The sequence below is a fragment of the Felis catus genome, chromosome X, assembly GCF_018350175.1.
Source record: "Felis catus isolate Fca126 chromosome X, F.catus_Fca126_mat1.0, whole genome shotgun sequence".
Classification (NCBI taxonomy): domain Eukaryota; kingdom Metazoa; phylum Chordata; class Mammalia; order Carnivora; family Felidae; genus Felis; species Felis catus.
Window position 1 is genome coordinate 39,042,485 of NC_058386.1, and position 20,768 is coordinate 39,063,252.

A 20,768-nucleotide genomic window follows, 5' to 3' on the forward strand; every position below is an offset into this window, starting at 1 on the left:
ACCATGACCGTAAACAGATGGGATAAGGAAACCGAAAACTTAATAGCTGATATCACTACCTTTTCCTTACAAGCAGGACAGATGTGAGAGAGTGCTATAGAATGCCTTTCCCAGTCATCAGTGGTTACGGGAAATTTCAGGACTGAGAGAGCCAGCTCATATTTTATATTATATATATATATACACACACACACACACACACACACACATATACACGTACATACACACATGTACATATATATACATATACACACATACATATACATTTTATATATATATACATACATACATATACATTATATATATATATACACACATATATATGTATATATTTTAATGTTTAATTATTTCTGATAGAGAGAGAGACAGAACATGAGCAGGGTTAGGGGAGAGAGAGAGGGAGACACAGAACCCGAAGCAGGCTCCAGGCTCTGTGTGTCAGCACAGAGCCCGATGTGGGGCCGGAACCCATGAACCGTGAGATCATGACCTGAGCCGAAGTGGGAAGCTTAACCGACGAAGCCACCCAGGCGTCCCATATTTAATATAGTTTTTAAATGTTTATTTTATATGAGACAGAGAGCGAGACAGGCAGACTGTGAGTGGGGGAGGGGCAGAGAGAGAGGGAGACACAGAATCCGAAGCAGGCTCCAGGCTCCGAGCTGTCGGCACAGAGCCCGATGCGGGGCTCGAACTCACGGACCTTGAGATCATGACCTGAGCCGAAGAAGGACACTTTACCGACTGAGCCACCCGGGCGCCCCAGTACTTAATACTTTGATGTACATTAACAACAACCTACTTTTCTGTGTTTTTGAGGTTAAGGGAACATATGATCTAGAATTACTAAAACTATCATTCTTAGATATTCCTGCTTCACGAATAGATGTTTTTTTCTCCCTTCATGTCATATTTATTTTAAGAATTCATTTTCTCTTCTCTTGTTTTCTGTACTTTTATAGAGAAAAAAAAAAGTCACTCAGTAGATGCTGTGAACCTCCCAGAGAAAATCACGACAAAATTGCCTCAGGTATAGTGGGATCTTAGGGCTCAGGAAAATAAAAGCCTGAAAGCTACCATTACTTATTAATAAAGCTAAATCACTCAAAGAAACCCCAAATGTAAAAACAAAAAAGCCAAGTCAAGGAAACTTCAAACATTTTTTAAGCTAATTTTCCTCTCCAAACCTAACTTGGAAAATTGTTGTGCTCATGACTCTTCGCCATCAGCTCAGCTCACTATAATAATAAGATTGGTGTTACATATGTAACATTGGCGTGTGTGTGTGTGTGTGTGTGTGTGTATTTATTCTGAGAGGGAGAGAGAGAGAGCGAGCACAAGCAGGGAGGGGCAGAGAGAGAGAGAGAAAAAAAGAAAATCCTAAGCAGGCTCTATGCTGTCACTGCAGAGCCCAACGCAGGGCTCAATCCCACAAACCTGAGCCAAAAATCAAGAGTTGGATGCTCAACAGACTGAGCCACCCAAGCATCCTGGTTTTACATATTTAATAATGTATTTAAGTCAGTAGAGTGGAAAATAAAATTTAAGTCGGTAAGATCTAAAGAGATGCACAGCCCCTTCCTCAAAAAACTCTGATATTTTTTTCTCTACATAATTAAACCCCAAGCACCAATCAGTAAAAAGAATTCTAATGACTTCCCCAAAGGTCAGGTAAAACCATCAGCTTATTGTAGTTGATTAGTACATCCATTCCCAAATTGCTTCTCCCTTGCTGGTCTCCTTTTGGAAGCCAGAAAAGGCAAAACACTCCACTTGTTTCCTCAGCCTCCTTTTCAGAAGTCTGTTCTGGGAGTCTGGAAAAGGCTTTTTTCCACTTGAGCCAAGGGACAAATGCAAGTGACGCTGCTCCTAGCTCACCTTTTCTTGCCTTGAGATGCGTATGTGATGGCTGGAGCTACAGCAGCCCCGTTGAGATCATGAGGAGAAAGGTGGGGAGGATCCCAGAGATGCTGGCTCAAAGTGGAGCCTTTAAATGAACGCCAGCAGCCACCTACCTCCAGACTGCCTGCTTGGTGAAAAAAATAAATCCCTGCTTGCTCTAAGCCTCTATGGGTCAAGTATTCCATTATTCGCAGTAGAAAGCATTACAAACTAATACATTTAGTTTCCGAAAGTTGTGCTTGAATGTTTTGGTTTTTTTTTTTAAACAGAATAAGATTATTAAGTGATCCAACCGGTAATTTTCTTTATACATTGACAAAAATAAACCTCTTCTCAAAACGTGAGCACAAAAAATAGAAGGAAAATTGATCACCTTCGCTGACTTAAGGGATCTACTGGGGATTAATTCTAGAATTTATGAAGAGGGGCACCTGGTTCCACTGATGAGACTAGAAGAATAGAAAAGCTAAAAGCAGCTGTGAGTGGTATACACACGGGCAATGTATCTGGAGATGGAAACCAGGAGCTCATGACCTGGCCCAGTACCTTCTTTAAGGATATTATGGAAGAAAGTATACCTCAAGGGTAAAATCAGGGAGTTGTTCATGGATGGAGGTTCACGAGTGTGAGAGCCGGTGTGTCCGTGCGTTCTCACGTGCGCGTGTGTGTGCGCTGGGGGTAGGGAGGCTGAAGTGAGCTCGTCCTAACTGCCAAGTTCAGCACTCCTGTAGTAACACACCATCTAGAACGGCATCCTAGGCAAGCTGAGGGTCAAAGAAGATGGCACCAAAAAAAAAAAAAAAAAAATCAAAGAACCTGCAACACAGCACAAGAGTCACATCTGACTTCCCACCCCCTCCCCAACAATCTGACAATAGTATTTAAAAATGGGAAAGGTATAGAGACCTGAACAGAAGCGAGGTTTCTATGCTTCATTCCACGTAAGTCACACATATATACTATGAAATCCAAAACAACCACTAGGGAAACTATGCTAAGAGATACGCTTGGGGTGCTCGGGTGGCTCAGACGGTTAAACATCAGACTCTTCGATTTCGACTCAGATCATGATCTCACAGTTCCGGAGTTTGAGCCCTGCATCAGGCTCTCTGCTGTCAGCACAGAGCCCGCTTTGGATCCTCTCGGATCTTTGGATCCTCTGTCCTCCTCTCTCTCGGTCCTTCCCCCGCTCTCTTTCTCTCTCTCTCTCTCTCTCTCTCTCTCTCTCTCTCTCTCTCTCACACACACAAATAAACATTAAAAAAATATTAAAAAAAAACGAGATACACTCAACATAGTGACTTGACAATTCTACACATCACGTAACTGTCACCACAGTTAAGCGTGGTCACCATGTCATTACAATATTACTGGCTGAGTTCCCTATCCTGTACTTTTCATCCCTGTGACTTATTTATTTTACAAATGGAAGTTTGTACCTGTCAGTCACTATACTGTATACCAGAAACTAATATAACATTGCATGTCAACTATACTTCCATAATAAAAAATTTTTGGAAGCTATATATCCAAAAATACTATAAATAAATCAAGATGGAATCCTAAAAAAAAAAAAAAATGTTTCAGTGTCTCATGGGGAAAGAAGAGAGACAAAGGAAAGAAACAGAAACAATATATCAGACATGAGCATTAACACATCAATAATCAGCTTAAGTGTAAATGATCTAAATACAGTAATCAAAAGAGATTTGCAGGGTGCATTTATAAAGCATCACCAACTACTTGCTATTCACAGGAAACTGATTTCAAATTCAAGGACATAAGTCAGCTGAAAGTAAAGAATATGAAAAAAAGACACGCCAGGCAAATACCAAAGAGAATTACTAGAGAGAATAGAGACATTTACAAGGATAAAAGAATCGATCCACCAGAAAGACACAACAAACTTAGATGTGTGTGCACCAAACAACAGCGCCTCAAAATAGGTGAAGCCAAACTGATAAAGTTAAGAGGAGAAATAGACAAATCCACAGTTAGAGTTGGGGACCGCAACCAACACATATGACCAACGACAGCAGGATACATACTCTTCTCAAGTGCGCCTGGAACATTCACCAACACAGACCGTATCCCGGACCCTAAAAGCAGCTTTGGCAAATTTAAAAGAGTTAAAATCATAACCGCTGTATACTCTGCTGATAATGGAATCAAACTAGAAATCGATAACAGACAACAGGGAAAAAAATCTCCAAATATTTGAAAATTCAACAACACTTTTAAATAGTGTATGGGTCAAAGAGGGAATCTCAAAAGAAAGTTTAGAAAACACACGGAACTGAAAGAAAATGAAAATACAACCTATCAAAATATGTGGGATGCAGCTAAAACAGCGTTGAGGAAATTTAGCACTAGATACTGGTGTCAGGAATTAGGAAAGGTCTTGGGCGCCTGGGTGGCTCAATGGGTTAAGCAGCCGACTTCAGGTCAGTTCGTGATCTCATGCTTTGTGGGTTCGAGCCCTGCGTCAAGCTCTGCGCCGATGGCTCGGAGCCTGGAGCCTGCTTGGGATTCTGTGTCTCCCTCTCTCTCTGCCCCTCCCTTGTTCATGCTCTCTGTCTCTCAAAAATAAATAAGCGTTAAAAAAAAAAAAAGAAGAAAGAAAAAGAAATGAAGAAAGGTGTCAAATCAATACCCTACGTTCCTACTTTGAGAAACTAGAAAAAGAACAGTGAAATAAAAGCAAGCACAAAGAAGGAAATAATAAAGATTAGAGCAGAAATCAGTGAAAGTGATAAAAATAGGAAAATAGAGAAACATCCATCAAACACAAAATTTGTTCTTCAAAAAATACTTATTAGTGAGGTGCCTGGGTGGCTCAGTCGGTGAAGCATCTGACTCTGGCTCGGGTCATGATCTCACGGTTCGTGGGTTCGGGCCCCGTGTCGGGCTCTGTGCTGACAGCTCGGAGTCTGGAGCCTGTCTTCAGATTCCGTGTCTCCCTCTCTCTCTCTGTCCCTCCCATGCGTGTGCACGTGCACTCGCTCTCTCTCAAAAATAAATAAAAAATTTTTTTTAAACAAAATAATAAAAAAATACATATTAGTAAAACTAATCTCTAGCAAGACTGAAACATTTTTAAAAAAGAGTTAAGATACAAATCACCAATATAAGAAATGAAATAGGGGTTATCTTCACAGATGCCATGGCCATTAAAAAGATAATGAGGGAACACTCTGACCAACTTTACGGACATAAATTCAACAACTTGAAAAAACGGAACCAGGGCACCTGGGTGGCTCGGTCAGTTGAGTGTTCGACTCTTGATTTCAGCTCAGGTCACGATCCCAGGATTGTGGGATGGAGCCCCGCATCGGGCTCCGTGGTGAGCAAAGAGCCTGCTTAGGATTAATTCTCTCTCTCCCCCTCTGCCCCTTTCCCCAGCTTGTGCTCTCTCTAAAATAAAAAAAATAAAATAGGGGTACCTGGGTGGCTCAGTCGGTTGAGCGTCTGACTTCGGCTCAGGTCATGATCTCGACGTCCGTGAGTTCGAGCCCCACGATGGGCTCTGTGCTATCAACACGGAGCCCACTTCACTTCCTGTCTGCCTCTCCCTCTGCCCCTCCCCAGCTCCTGCTTTCTGTCTCAAAAATAAATAAAAACATCAAAAAAAAATTAAAACATGCAAATAAAATTTAAAAATAAATTAATAAAGAGCCTGAATTTATAACTAATAGCCAAAACACAGTAATAAATAACTAAAGCCAAAAAGCAACCCCTATGCCCCGCTGGCTTTACTGGAGAATATTTAAACAAAAATTAGCACCAATTTTGTACACTGTCTTCCTGAAAATAAAGAGGAGGGAAGTCTCCCCAATTCATTTTATTAAGTCAGTATTATCTTGATACCCAAACCGGAGAAACAGTTCAAAAAAAAAAAAAAAGAAAACTACAGACCAAAATCTCTCATGAACATAAATGAAAAAAATCTGCCACAAAGAAAAAAAAAAAGCAAACGGAGCCTGGCACTGTATAAAAGAATTATACACTATGACCATGGGATATTTGTTATGCAAGGCTGGCTAACATTTGAAAAACAAAAAAAAAAATCAATGTAATCTACCATATCAACAAATAGAAAACTCAAATGTTAGTATCAATTAATACAAGTTAAACACATTCGATAAAATCCAACACCCATTCATGATAAAGACCCCCCAAAAGTTAAGAATACAGGGGAATGATTTGATAAAGGGCCTCCACAAAAAACCTATAGCTAACATCATACTTCATAGTGAAAGACTAAATGTTCTCCCAAGATCAAGAACAAAGGAAAATGGGTGATGGGCATTGAGGAAGGCACTTGTTGGGATGAGCACTGGGTGTTATATATGTAAGTCACGGATCATGGGAATCTACTCCCGAAGCCAAGAGCACGCTGTCTACACTGTATGTTAGCTAACTTGACAATAAATTATATAAAAAAATAAAGTCAAATTTTAAATTAAAAGTTTTTTTTAAAGAACAAAAAGCAAGAATGTCTGCTCTCATACTCTGATTCAACACATTATTAGAAGTTCTACCCACCATGAAAGGCAAAAAAAAAAAAAGTAATAATGAAGGGATACTAGATGGGAAAGGAAGAAAAGGAATTGTCCCTATTTGTAGGTGACAAGATTGTTTACATAAAAAACAATTCACGGAATTTACAAAAGAAGAAAAATTCCTCCAACTAACAATTGAATTCAGCAGGGTCACAGGATGCAAATCGACACACAAAAGTCAATCACACTTCTATATACTAATGCTGGACATACGAAACAAATTTATTTTTTTAAGTTTATTTATTTATTTTGAGAGAGAGAGAGAGAGAGTGCACAGGAGGAAGAGAGAGAGAATCCCAAGCAGGCTCCACACTGTCAGCACAGAGCCCGATGCCAGGCTTGAACTCATGAACTGTGAGATCACGACCGGAGTCCTAATCAAGAGTTGGTCAAATTAACCAACTGAACCACCCAGGCACCCCATGAAACTGAAATTTAAGACACGATGTCATTTACATTCTCTCCAGAGAAAACTGAAATATGCAGCACATACAGGATCCGTGGGTTGAAAAGTACAAAATGCTGGTGAAAAAAATCAAAGACAACCTGAAGAAATGGAGAGAGGTAGCAGGCTCATGGATGGGGAGACTCTACGTAGTAAAGATGCCAATCGTCCCCAAAATGATCTAGAAGTTTACTGCCATTCCTATCAAAATCCCAGCAAGGTTATTTGTAGACACAGACAAGTTTATTCTCAAATTCCTACGGAAGGTACGGGCTCTAGACCCAGAAGGTACTTACGAAAGAAAAGTGGATCATGACCTAAACATCACACCGTCTACAAAAATCAACTGGAAATGGATCACAGCCTTGAACAGAACATGTCAAACTATGACAATTTTAGGAAAAAACATAGGAGAAAATCTTCAGAATCCAGAGCTGGGCAGAGAGTTCTGAGACTTAACGTCAAAAGCCTGATCCATAAAAAGAAAAATTGATAAATTGGACCTCATCAAAATTAGAAACTTTTTTGCTATGCAAAGAGACAGTTAACGGGATGAAAAGACAAGCTACAGACTGGGAGAAAATATGTGCAAACCACATCTTAGATGAAGGGCTAGTATCTAGAATATATAAAGAATTCTCAAAGCTCAACAGTGAAAACACAATCCAATTAGAAACAGGCAAAAGATATAAACAGACATTTCACCAAGGTGGATACACAGATGGAAAATAAGCACATGAAAAGATATTCAACTCATACATAAGCCATCAGAGAAATGCCAATTTAAGCCCACAGTCCGATATCCCTACACTGCCTATCAGCTAAAATAAAAAACAGTGACAACACTAAATGCTGACGAGGATGTAGACAAACCACATCACTCACGTGCTGCTCTTGGGAATGTGAGATGGTACACACACTCTCAAAATTAGCTTGGTAAGTTTGCTTTTTTTTATAAAACTGAACATGTAATTACCGTATGACCCAGCAATTGCACTCTTGGACGTTTCTCTCAGAAAATGAGCACACGTGGGGGCGCCCGGGTGGCTCAGTCGGTTAGGCGTCCAACTTCGACTCAGGTCATGATCTCACGGTTTGTGAGCTCGAGCCCCGCGTCGGGCTCTGTGCTGACGGCTCAGAGCCTGGAACCTGCTTCAGATTCTGTGTCTCCCTCGCTCTCTGCCCCTCCCCCACTTGCACTCTGTCTCTCCCATTGCCTCAGCAATAAACATTAAACAAAATTTTTTTTTTTTTAAAGAAAGAAATGGAGAACAGATTAGTGGTCGCCAAGAGTCAGAGATATCAGCATGGGGGGTGGGGGAAGGGAGTTGGCAGTTGATGGGAAGGATGTGGGTGGGGGTGGGTGGGGTTATCAAAGGGCAACAGGACGGATTCCTGTGATGATGGAACTGGTCTGGATCTTCCCTGTCAGGGTGACCACAGCAACCTACACATGTGATGAAACGTATAGACTAAATGCACAGACGCAAATGAGTATAAGTAAAGCTGGGGAAATCTTTTACCTTCTAATGTTTATTTATTTATTTTTTTTGGGGGGGGGGAGCGGAGAGAAAGAATCCCAAGCAGGCTTCGCACTGTTAGCACAGAGCCCAACATGGTCCTTGAACTCATGGACTGTCAGATCATGACCTGAGCCAAAATCAAGAGTCCGGACGCTTAACCCACTGAGCCACCCAGGCGCCCCGAAGCTGGGGAAATCTTAAGATCCGTGGGTTATCGGAACGTTACTATCTGGTTGTGCTATTATACTACAGTTTTTTGCAAAATGTTACCAATGGGAAACTGAGTAAAGGGTACACGGGATCCCTCTTAGAACTACACGTGAACTATTATTTCTTAGAACTACACGCGAATCTAGAATTTCCTCAGCAAAAGTTTCAATTAACAATAAAACCAAGGAGAGGGTCCACTTCCCTTGGTGACTAGGAAACATCCCACACAGGTGCCTTTGTATAAAGCATGAAGTATGAACATGAACACAGACGAGCAATAAAGGATTTAAGTCTCCCCAAAATGAGATGGAAATAGTCCCATAAATGATAAAACCACCATTTCCGTTTCAACTGCCAAACTCATGTGATGAACAACAGGTAGTCTAACTTAACTGTAAGCCATGTGAACCGACCTGTTCGCCCCCAAAACTCTAGGAACGGTGACCACCCCCTCCTTGGGGACGAAGCGCAGGGTTAGTTTGGCCTTCAGCTGGCCACGCCGGTCACTTTGTCACAGTAGAGCATTTCCAGGTCGAATTCAGGTATCTGAGGGCCTGGTTAATGAGGGAGGGAGTGAAAACGCCCACCTCCCGCTTCCTTATGCTTCAGGGACGCCCTCCCCTCCAGAGGGCTCTGCCCTCTCTACGGCTATAGTCACAGGATAAACTTCTCAGGAAGTGGCCCAAGAAATCCCTTTACATTTGCACTCGTGAGGATCTAGAATCCTGTCGTCGGGTGACTGGCCTCTTAAGGGGCCCTGCCTAAATGAATGCTCAGGGGACAATGTGCGGCTTCCAGAAAAAGCCAAACTGGAGGCCAACGAGGAAGAGAGAAGTGTCCCTCTGCATGGCACAACGGGCCACAGGAGAGGCTTTGAGTCACAACTTGTACCTGACATTTTCATGCTCTCCTGGCCGCTTTGTGGAAGCCCATTTAAGCCACAAAAGCCAAGGACTTTCTTCCCCGCTTATATTTACTGTTGCTAAAATAAGAAATGCTCTGGTCCTCAGCGGAAGACACAAGCAAGAAGCTAATTCCGGAGAGGATTCTCCCAAACTGCGACGATGCCTTCGGGCTTTTAGGCATGGCTGCTACAGGTGGACAGAGGCAATCGACACGCACCTTCTAAGGGTAAGGAAAGGCGACCCAAAGAGCAATCGAGCACAGTCTCTTCGGTCAGCTGAGGAATGTCACAAAAGTTTGTGAGCTCCCCAAAGCCATTATTCACTGCTTTTTGTCTTTCCCAGGTCCAAAAATAGATGGTGAAAAATCAAGTTCCCAATACCCCTTTGGCAAAGGAGACCGTGTGACTCAAGATGTAAGGGGGAAATCTACTGCGGGTGGGGGGTGGGCAACACTTTGTTTTCGGATATAAGAGTCTTTTTGCCTCCCTCTCCTTCCTACTGGTCTTGAACATGGTTATGAGAAGTTGTGATGGCTGGAGCTGAAGCAACCACCTGGCAACCATGAGGCCACAGAGCCGGGAAAGCAAAGCCAACCTTCTAATGATGACAGAACGGAGAGATAAAAAGAGTCTGAGCCCTTCATGACATTCATCAGCCACTGCCCAAACCTAAAACCGCCACACCCCTAGAGTTCTTCCAATGAGAAAAATCGATTTGGCTTAAGCCACTGTGAGTCAGGTATTCTGTCAAGGAGAGAGCCCAAAGGATATCTCCCAAGTGACACAGCTATAAAGTCCAGAACAGAATACAAAAGCGACCAAAGTTACGTGTTTGATTCCCGAAGAGGCAGAGTGACTCTGATTCCCGAGCCCCAAATGAACAGTTAGGAACAGCGCTGGATACCTCCCATCGGTCTGTCCAGCGATTCCTTGCCACCGATTCCTTTCTTTGGCTATTTATTTTCTAACCATTTTATTGAATTACAGTTTATATACCATAAAGCTCACCCATTTAAAATACACAACTCAATGGAGTTTAACTGCAATTACAAAGTTGTGCAAAGTTAGAAACACTTTCATCATCCCCAAAAGAAACCTCATTCCCATAAGCCCTCACTCCCATTTTATCCCCTCCTCCCCCCCGCCCACTGGCCTAGGCAACCAACCACTCATCTACTTTCTGCCTCTACAGATTTGCATATCTTGCACCTGTCACACAAATGGGATCATACAACACGCAGTCCTTTGCATACGGTGTGCAGTGTGTTTGTGAGGTTCATTCATGTCGTAGCACGGGTCAGTAGATTGTTTAAATATTTATTTTGAGAGAGCGCGAGAGAGGGAGGGGCAGACGGCGAGGGGCAAAAGAGAATCCCAAGCAGGCTCCACGCTGTCAGCACAGAGCCTAACATGTGGCTTGATCTCATGAACCGGGAGATCAAGAACCTGAGCCAAAATGAAGAGTCGGATGCTTAACTTACTGAGCCCCCCAGGAGTCCCGTGTATCGTTAGTTTTGTAGCCGAATAATATTCCATTGGATGGATAGGCCACATTTTATTTATCCGTTCATCAGCTGACGGACATCTGGCTTATTTCTACATTTTGACCATTACGAATAATGTTGTTATAAACGTTCACGTTCCCTTTTTTCTTTTTTTGTAGATACAGGTTTTCTTTGCTCGTGGGTATACACCTGGGCGTGCTACATCATATAGTAACTCTAGGTCTACTTTTTATGTTTTATTTGTATTTCAGAGAGAGAGAGAGAGAGAGAGAGAGAGAGAGAGAGAGAGAAAACGCATGACAGAGCATGAGCAGGGGAGGGGGAGAGAGAGACAGAGACAGAATCCGAAGCAGGCTCTGAGCGGTCAGTAGAACCCGACACAGGGCTCAAACCCATGAGCAGCGAGATCATGACCTAACCCGAAGTCGGATGCTTAACTGATAGAGCCACCCAGGCACCCCAGTAACTATCCGTTTCAACTTTTGTCAAACCGCAGACTTTTCCATGGCAGCAACACGATTTTATATTCCTACCAGCAACGCGCGAGGATTCCAGTATCTCCACATCTGTCACCACTTGTTACTGTCTTTTTTTTGTTATACCCGTCCTAGGCGGTATAGAGTAATAATAGCTCACCGGGGCTCTGATTTGCATTTTCCTAATGACTACTGATATTGAGCATCTTTCCATGGGTTCACTGGCTATTTGGAAAGGTTTTCTGAAGCAAGGTCTATTCAGATCCTGTGCTCATTTTTAGATATACGGGATGTAAGTCCCTCATCACATATATACTTTGCAGGTATTTTCTCCCATATTGTAGGCAGCCTTTTTACTTTTTCAGTCGTTTCTTTTGAAGCACAACTTTGGCTATTTATTGTCGCAATACTCATGATAGCAAAAGACTGGGGGGGAAAATGCAACCACACATCAAAAGGGGATGTGTGGAGTAAACTCTGGTATGTGCACACAACAGAGGACTACGCAGCTGCGAATGGAGTATACACCATTATAATTTGCTGTTTTAAAACAAAAAAAAATTAAAAAATGGAAGTTTTGGGTTAAGTCACTTATAGAGAGAAGGGGGGAGATAGCAAGATTAAAGGAACAGGGATAAAAGCTGTACTTGTCTAAATGCACCTCACTTTGTAAATTTGACTTTGAAACCCTATAAATGTTTTCGTATTACACCATAATAAAACAAAGTTCTTAAAGTTAAAAAGCAACAGCAAAACAGAACAAACAAACCTAACTGGATACTGAGCTGGTGACCTAACCATAATTATCAGGAATCATTTCAGTGAAATTAAAACCCACTGGGGCACCTGGGCAGCTCGGTCAGTTAAGCGTCAGACTTCGGCTCAGGTCATGATGTTGTGGTTGGTGAGTTCGAGCCCCGCATCGGGCTCTGTGCGGACAACTCAGAGCCTGGAGCCTGCTTCGGATTCTGTGTCTCCCTCTCTCTCTGCCCCTTCCCCGCTCACACTCTGTGTCTCTCTCGGTCTCAAAAATAAAAAAACATTAAAAAAAAATTTTTTTTAAAAACAATAATTTGGGGCACCTGGGTGGCTCAGTCGGCTAGTTAAGCATCCGACTTTGGCTCAGGTCATAATCTCAAGGTTCACGGGTTTGAGCCCCACGTGGGGCTCTGTACTGATGGCTCAGAGCCTGGAGCCTGCTTCAGATTTTGTGTCTCCTTCTCTGTCTGCTCCTCCCCTACTCGCACTCTGTCTCTCAAAAACAAATGTTAAAAAAAATAATAACTTGACCATACATTCCTAATGCGATATATAAAACAAAAGAACTACAAAGATATCTGAAACCATTTCAAAACTCAAATTGTTAATAATGTTATTATTGATCAGGAACTATTATATGGATGTATATCCTTATGGTAGGATAAAGTAAGAAAATAATTATGCTAACATCCTTATGAATCAAGATTCTCAATATAAGTAAAAGATAAATACAGAATCAAAGAAGTTAAATAAAAACCTTATAATCCTTCATTTGCATTGGAAATATCAGTTTGGATTCATGTTGTATTTTATCTGTAAAAATATATGCATATTTTCTAGCCTTGTTTTAAGAGAATGAAAATTCGAGCCACAGGCTGGGAGACAATATTTGCTAAGCACATATCCAACAATGGACTTGTATCCAGAATGTTTAAAGAACTCTCAAAACTCAGGACACCTGGGTGGTTCAGTCGGCTGAGCATACAACTCTTGATTTCAGCTCAGGTCATGACCTCCAGGTTGGAAGGTTCGAGCCCCACGTTGGACTTTGCGTTGACAGCACAGAGCCTGCTTGGGATCCTGTCTCCCTCTCTCTCTGCCCCGCCTTTACTCAAGCGCGCTCTCTCTCTCTCTCTCTCAAAATAAACTTTAAATAAATAAGTCTTAGGCTAGGTTTTTATTCCTATCGCTTTGCCATATGGTTTCAGTAACTTATTTAACACTGTCAATGTGTTTTCATGGTGTAAACAGCATTAATTAAAATGAATTTACAACCTTCATTTAAAGTAAATCAGCTGAGCCTACTTTTTAAAAAAGTAAACCCCATCTCAGATTAAAACCGTTATTGAACAGAAATGTATTATGCTGCCTTATGAAATTTTTTAATGTATAAAAAGGAAAGAAACGTAAGTAAGCTAAGCTTGATCGCGTATTTGCTTTTCAAGAAAAACTGGTCATGTTTAGCTTTAAATAGGAAGGAAAACGACTTTTGCTCATCCCACGTACCACATATCATACCTTACTAGGGCCCTCTACAGTAGAAACTACTTGGATAAGGGAAACAGGGGAAAGAATCAAGTAGGAAATTTTACAGTAAAGAAAAAGCCCCTAAAGTTTCCTCTACGATGCTCCCCACCTTCCATTACAGTTGGCATCCTTCGCGGGAAAGGGAAAACCACACAGAGCAGGAAAGTGGACTGAAACCAACAAATCCACAGAAACTGACTAGCCTTTACAGAGAAGAGACCATTATTACTGGATCATTTCATCAACAATTCATGGATCATGCTATCATACCATGGGCTGTACAAATCACTTGTACACAGGAGTCCCCCCAGAGCTGAAAAGGTAAAAAGATTCAAATCTGGGATGATCACAAGGTCTTTGAACTAGATAAAGGTGATCGTCGCAAAACATTTGGTGAAGGCATCAAATGCCACTGAATGGTAGGTACATTTTAAAATTGTTAGTGGTTAATTTTATATGAATTTTACAGCAATTAATAAAAATCTAACTAGGATCTGTTGAGGCTTCCTAAAGGGTAAGAGACTAGATCTGGCCTAGAAGGAAACTGAACATCTGAATTTAAAATAGAGACAAGAGGGGCGCCTGGGTGGTTCAGTCAGTTCCAGTTTCAGCTCAGGTCATGATCTCATGGTTCAGGAGTTCGAGCCCCACGTCAGGCTCTGTGCTGACGGCTCGGAGCTTGGAGCCTGCTTCGGATTCTGTCTCCCTCTCTTTCTGTCCCTCCCCCACTCACACTCTGTCTCAAAAATAAACAAACATTAAAATAAAAAAAATAAATTAAAAACAAAACAAAAAACAGAGACAAGAGAGGCACCTGAGTGGCTCAGCTGGTTGAGTGCCCGGCTTCCGCTCAGGTCATGATCCCACCGTTCGTTAGTTTAAGCCCCACATCAGGCTCCCTGCTGTCGGCACAGAGCCCACTTTGGATCTTCTGTCCCCCCTCACTACCCCTCCCCCTGCTTGTGCTCTCTCAAAAATAAGCATTTGAAAAATTAAAATAAAATAGAGGCAAGAACTGTGGAGACCGCTCTAATGAGAGAGTATTTCCCACTCTTTAACCACAATAACAAACAGGTTTTAGTGCAACCCAGTTCACACGCACACGTGTTACAGAAGCAAACGTTCATGAAACAATACTGAACTGTTCCCATGCATCATGCACTACTCATGATTTTTTATTCTTTTCTAGTCCATTTTTTTTTTTTTAATGCTGGTCATGATTCATTAAATTGGTCTTATAACGTGACTGGCAAACTCCAATGGGCTTGGCATCAGGTTGAGGGGTTTGCACCTGATGTAGTTTATTTTAAGGCAACCGAATTGACCACGAAGACCATAACCAGGAAATCTGTAAGCAGAACTTTGGATCGGGAAAACCCTCCACCTTGTGAATAAAGTGATTGTTTTACTATTATCTTTGTCATTGAGCTAAATTTAAATGGATTTATCTAACATCACATGATGAAGTCAATATGTATACTAGTATACATAGTATACTAGTCAATATGTATACTAATATGTATACTATATATTATGCCTAGTGTGCCCTTCAGCTGTTTTTTTACGTGGCTAGTAAATTTCCCCAAGGTGATTTCCTTATAGATTAGTAAATAGGCGTATATTAGTCTAGGTAAAAATAGATTTCAAGATATTGCCCACACCCTTTTGTAAGAGAGGCAGGGAGATTCTGAATTTGTTTCATTCTACTGCTGTGAATTCCAATAATTTTGTTTTTCTTCTTAAGGAAACAGTTGCTTCACCATCAATTAGAAATGGACTATTTACAACAAACCCTCCCAAGATGGTAGCAAGATAGCTTCATACAAAAAACACAAAGTGTACTCATTATTCATTAGGGGCATTCAGGATCAGCTATACAAACATCTGTCCAAAATTCCGTGGAAAAGATTTTCAGCTCTGGCTGGAAATGTCCTTTTTAAGACCCTATTATTTTGAACAATATACCGGGAATTCTCTTAGCTCAAAATAAACCCAGCCTGTAAATTGTTGGAAAAATATACCGTGGGTCTGGAATTTAGCTGCGACCTTTTCCTAAGGTTTTCAATTAGTTCACATCCGAACAATTTCAATGTCATCAATGTGTACAAATGCGTGTATTTTAGAAATACTTCTCCTTTTTCAGAGAAACAAATATAGGATGCACATCGCCTAGCTGTGGGCAGCAATCAATCAATTGCTCACGACTGACTACCAGCAGCTAATTAAGGGGAGAAACAAATTCCTTTTTTAATTTCTAAGAAAAGCAGGGAAAGTTAGCTTGTGTTAGAATTTTAAACCCAAACAACCAGTAATTATGCTATCTCCAGGAGGCCAAGGTTTTTCTCTTGACAATTGAATTCAGCACGCAAGACTCTGTAATAGGCAAGAGGTGGGGACTGATTAAAAACAGGGTGGGGGGGGCGGATTTGGCTCTACTGACTTTTTGACCATTCTAGGCACCACACAATGTCTGATCTTTTAACTAAGTACAACTTTTTAAAATAACCACTTTTTGACAACACAATCCGTACCAAGGTTAGTGTAACAATTTTTTTTTTTAATGCAGTCATCTGATTTGGACACAGACAAGGACGCCCAATATACAAATACTGATTTGTTAAATGACAGCCCGAGGTACCTAGTAAGTATACGGTCATTCCCTAAGACGCGCGCGCACCCGAGCGCGCCCGCACGCACACGCTCCTACCGGTCTGAGGCATCAAGTAAATACTTTTTTTCAAATACACTCACGCATCTAGAAGCGGACCCACGTGTATTTGGATCCCTATGGCAGAGAAGTAGAGAAACTGTGTTAAAAAGACAAGACAGCAGGCCCTAAATGGAGCCGATCATGCTAAGCCCCAGGTCACGAACGGAAACTTAACTTACAGTTTGGGCTATCCCAGAAAGAGAATCTTAAACCAGCCAATCATGAATCTCCCGATCAGCACTAGTTAGGTAATCTGCCACCCCGTAAAAAGAAAATAACTTAATGGTAACCAATTCAATTTTTGCCTAGTATAACGTTCCCCTTCTGCCTATGAAACGTCTTGGTCCTCCCGGGACAGCTCTTTGGAGCTCTTTTCTGTCTGCTCAACTGGATGCTGTCCATTCATGAATCGCTGAATAAAGCCAGTAAGATCTTACAACTTAACTCAATTGAATTGTATCCTTTAACAAATGGTTCTGGGTCACCTGAATATCCATATGGGAAAAAATACAACCTGACCCCCTACTTCTTCTCTCTCTCTCTCTCTCTCTCTCACACACACACACACACACACACACACACATTTTTACTAGTTAGATTAGAAATCTAAATGTCAAAGGTAAGGGGCACCTGGGTGGCTCAGTCGATTAAAATGTCCAACTCTCAGTTTCAGCTCACCTCACGATCTCCCGGTTTTGAGAGTTCGAGCCCCGTGTCGGGCTCTGCACGGACAGTGCAGAGCCTCCTTGGGATTCTCTCTGTCCCCGACCCTCCTCTGCTCGCGCTGTTTGTGTCTCTCTCAAAAATAAATGGACAAACACAAAACTAAATAAATAAATGTGAAAGGTAAAAACAAAATTTCCAATAGATAACACAGAAAAATACCATGAACTTGGCATAAGGAGCAATTTCTTCAAGAGGAAACAAAAACCACTAATCTAAAGGAATAATTACTCATCAAACACACCACTAAGTAAGTGAAAACACCAACCACAGACAAGAGGTTTGCAACACAGATGTCTGACAGAAAGAGTCCTACCCAAAACCTATAGAAGTAAAAAAAAAAGGGGGGGGGGAGGGGAGAGGCAACCTAGTAGAAAATTAGACAAGACATACACAGACACTACACAAAAGAGAAATGACCAATAAAGGTGTAAATTCATGCTCAAGTTCCTTAGGAATCAGGTTGGGTGCAGACGGATACTACAGTTTCGCTACACTCGCCGATCAAAATAAGTAAAACGTGAAAGACCAACAATATCGAGTGTTAGAATGTGGAGAGACAGGAACATAAAACGCCAGTGGATATTTGAAACGGCAGACGCAGTTTGATAGCGTGTACTAAAGCTGAACGGATAAAAACCATATGATCTAGTGATTGTACCAACAGACGTGAACAACCTCTTCTAAATAACCCCAAACATACCAAATCTCTTCTCAAGACTAAAAGGAGGATATAAATGTCATACTCACACAATGGAATACTAAAGAGCAATGAAAATGTGCAAATGACCTCCACAGACAGCCGCATAAACAAATCTCACAAACAATACTGAGCTTCAAAAAACTCAAGTCACAAAAGGACACCAGACATTTATGAAAAGCAAACAAAACTTAACTATAGGCACGGGCAGCCAGGATGGTTAACTCTGGACAGTAGGAAAGGGGTAATGACCAGAAAGGGGGATACGTAGGGTTGCCACGTAAAACAGAAGATGTTCAGGGCGCCTGGGTGGCTCAGTCGGTTAAGCATCCGACTCTCCATTTCGGCTCAGGTTATGATCTGGCGGTGCAGGAGTTCGAGCCCCGCATCGGGCTCTGCGCTGACAGTGTAGAGCCTGCTTGGGATTCTCTTGCGCTCTCTCTGCTCCCCTCCTGCTCATGCATGCACCTGCTCGTGTGTGTGTGTGTGTGTGTGTGTGTGTGTGTGCGCGCGCGCGCGCTCTAATAAACTTAAAAATACACATATATAAGATGTTCAGTTAAATTTGAATTTGAGACAAACACAAATAATCTTTTAGTATAAGCAGGTCCCATGCAGTATTGGGGACATATATTTGAATTTGCTAAATCCAGCAACGCCCGGTGAGGGAGAGGCTTTTGGAATACTAGTAATATGTTGTTTCTTGAGGTTCGTTTTGTGATCATCCCATTACTTACAATTTTTATCAAAATTACTCTGACACAGCCTGCTTCTTTACTTCTGGGATTTTTTTTTTCATGCCCTGCCTCTCTGGGGTCTGTCTTACCCGTGCGGCTGGCTTCCTCTCAGGAAAGGACAATGCTAGGCTGGAAGGCCAGCCCCTACCCCCTCAGCCAAAAAAAAAAAAAAAAAAAAAAAAAATGCACAAACCAGTGCAAGCTGGTCCGGCCAACTGACCCGTGGAGATCAGAATCCGGTGGCCCGAAGCTCCAAAGAAAACTGGGACTTGAAGGACCAACAACTTGGAAACAGACACTTCTGAATCCATAAAGTCAAAAGGGTTTATCTCGCTTTGAAATGAACGCCTCCCAATTCTAAACAAAGAGAAAAACACCTCCAAGCTTGGATGCTTCCCGCTATAAAGTTTAGGATCAAATTTCACAGGCCGGTGGAATAAACCGTTTCCTACTTGTCCCCGGCAGCCTCAGGGCGCCAGGTTTCTTCGCTTTAGTAACAGTAACTGTGTTTTTTTCACACAGGGTATGTTAAAGTCAGCGCCTAGGCACCTAGCTGTGAAGCCAGGCTGCCTGGAAGAAACCCAATTTCACACTGAAACTGGGTAGCTCCGGCCTGTGAGTGAGTGACTCATCGCTCTGTGCCTCGGTTTCTTCAGCTGTAAAATGGGAATAAAGAGAATACCTACGCATCAAATGGCGCGTCGGGTGACTAAAGGACAACACCGTCACTACCACTGGCTACCTTGGCGGGTCCTGCCAAATAAACACTCTCCTTATGTATCTAATGTAGTTAAAGCATCCAGATGCCAGTGGAGAGACGGGGAGGGGGACGCAGAGAGTAAGGGTTTCTCCAGCCTACAAAGTTTGGTGCGAGTTGTGCCCAATCCACAGGTCGAACAGCAGCGGGAGGGCTGAGTAGGGTCCGGGGAGGTGACCACACCTGGGCCCCAGATTCTGGCCAGGACCTCTGACCTCGGGCGCCCTCACTACTCACATTGCGGTTGAAGCTGTTGCCAGGCAGCAGCGGCAAGACCATGGCTCTCGGCGTCCGAGGGTTAAGGGGCCGAGAAGACTGGGGTCCCGCAGGTAGCGGCAGCGTTGTTTAAACCCCCCCTTCGTTACCTAGAAACGGGAGGCGGCGTCACGGAAGGAGGAGGAGTTGCAGCAGGCGGGAGCATTGCGGGAGCGGTAGGGGCGGGGCCGGGCGGAATGGGGCGGGGCCGGGACGGCGCCGGGCTGGAAGCTTCGCGCGCGCTCCTCCTCCCCCGCCCACCTTCACCCACCCAGCTGAGAACAGGTCCCCGAGGCTTTGCTGTTCACACGTGCTGTGCGCACAAAGACTGAGACCCACACCGCCCAACCCCCCCCCCCCCCCGCCCGCTGCTTTCTCGTTTAACCCGTTAATAGACCTCAGGCTCCTCCGACTCTAACCCCATTGTGTTGCCATTTGCTTATTCAATTTAGTTCAAGCACAAGAAGACTGCAGAAAACAATGGGACATCCGTGTGCTCACGGAAATGCGACACCACTTAATGTTACATTGACATCAGCTTTTGTTTTGCAGTTAAAACGCTCGAGAAGAATCCAAAACCACACCCTCCACCCCCACCCCATGAAAACCCGTTCAGGGGTAACCACCATTCTCAGTCCTTCCCTCTTGTCCTTCCCTCATTTTTATAGTTGATTTAAATATCTGTAAGGTGCTCGTTCCCCGGTCTAATCAGGGTGCCCAGAGACAGGGGTAGGTGGCACAAAACGCAGCCCCTGTCATTCCGTCATGCACCCAAGATTGCCCAGGCCAGGGGCCTCTTGGAATCCTCTCCCCTTAAGTACAGCCAGCCCCTCCCTGAGTCCTACTGGTTGGACACGTTGTTATCTCTCAGTCACCACCTCCTTTGGCTCAGTTGAGGCCCCATTATTTCCTGCTTGGTTTTCTTTAAAACAACAACCACCAAAAACACCAACTAACTGATCTTGCCTCTAGAGCCATCCTCTTCATAACTGGTGATGCACCTGTTACTCTTCTGCCACAGTATTCTAGCCTTGCCACAGCCTTCAGAAGGCAGTGAAACTCCTTAGCCCCAT

General features: G+C 42.8%; 1 protein-coding gene across 1 annotated transcript in view; it reads right to left on the reverse strand.

Moving 5' to 3' along the window:
- EFHC2 (EF-hand domain containing 2) overlaps nucleotides 1-19,826 on the reverse strand; it is a 199,535-nt gene extending 179,709 nt beyond the window's left edge. The window contains exon 1 of the mRNA XM_023249026.2: nucleotides 19,678-19,826. Within this exon, the coding sequence (XP_023104794.2) occupies nucleotides 19,678-19,719 (42 nt within the window). The 5' untranslated portion in view covers nucleotides 19,720-19,826. The remainder of the gene's footprint in view (nucleotides 1-19,677) is intronic.
- Between the last annotated feature and the right edge of the window lie 942 nt (nucleotides 19,827-20,768).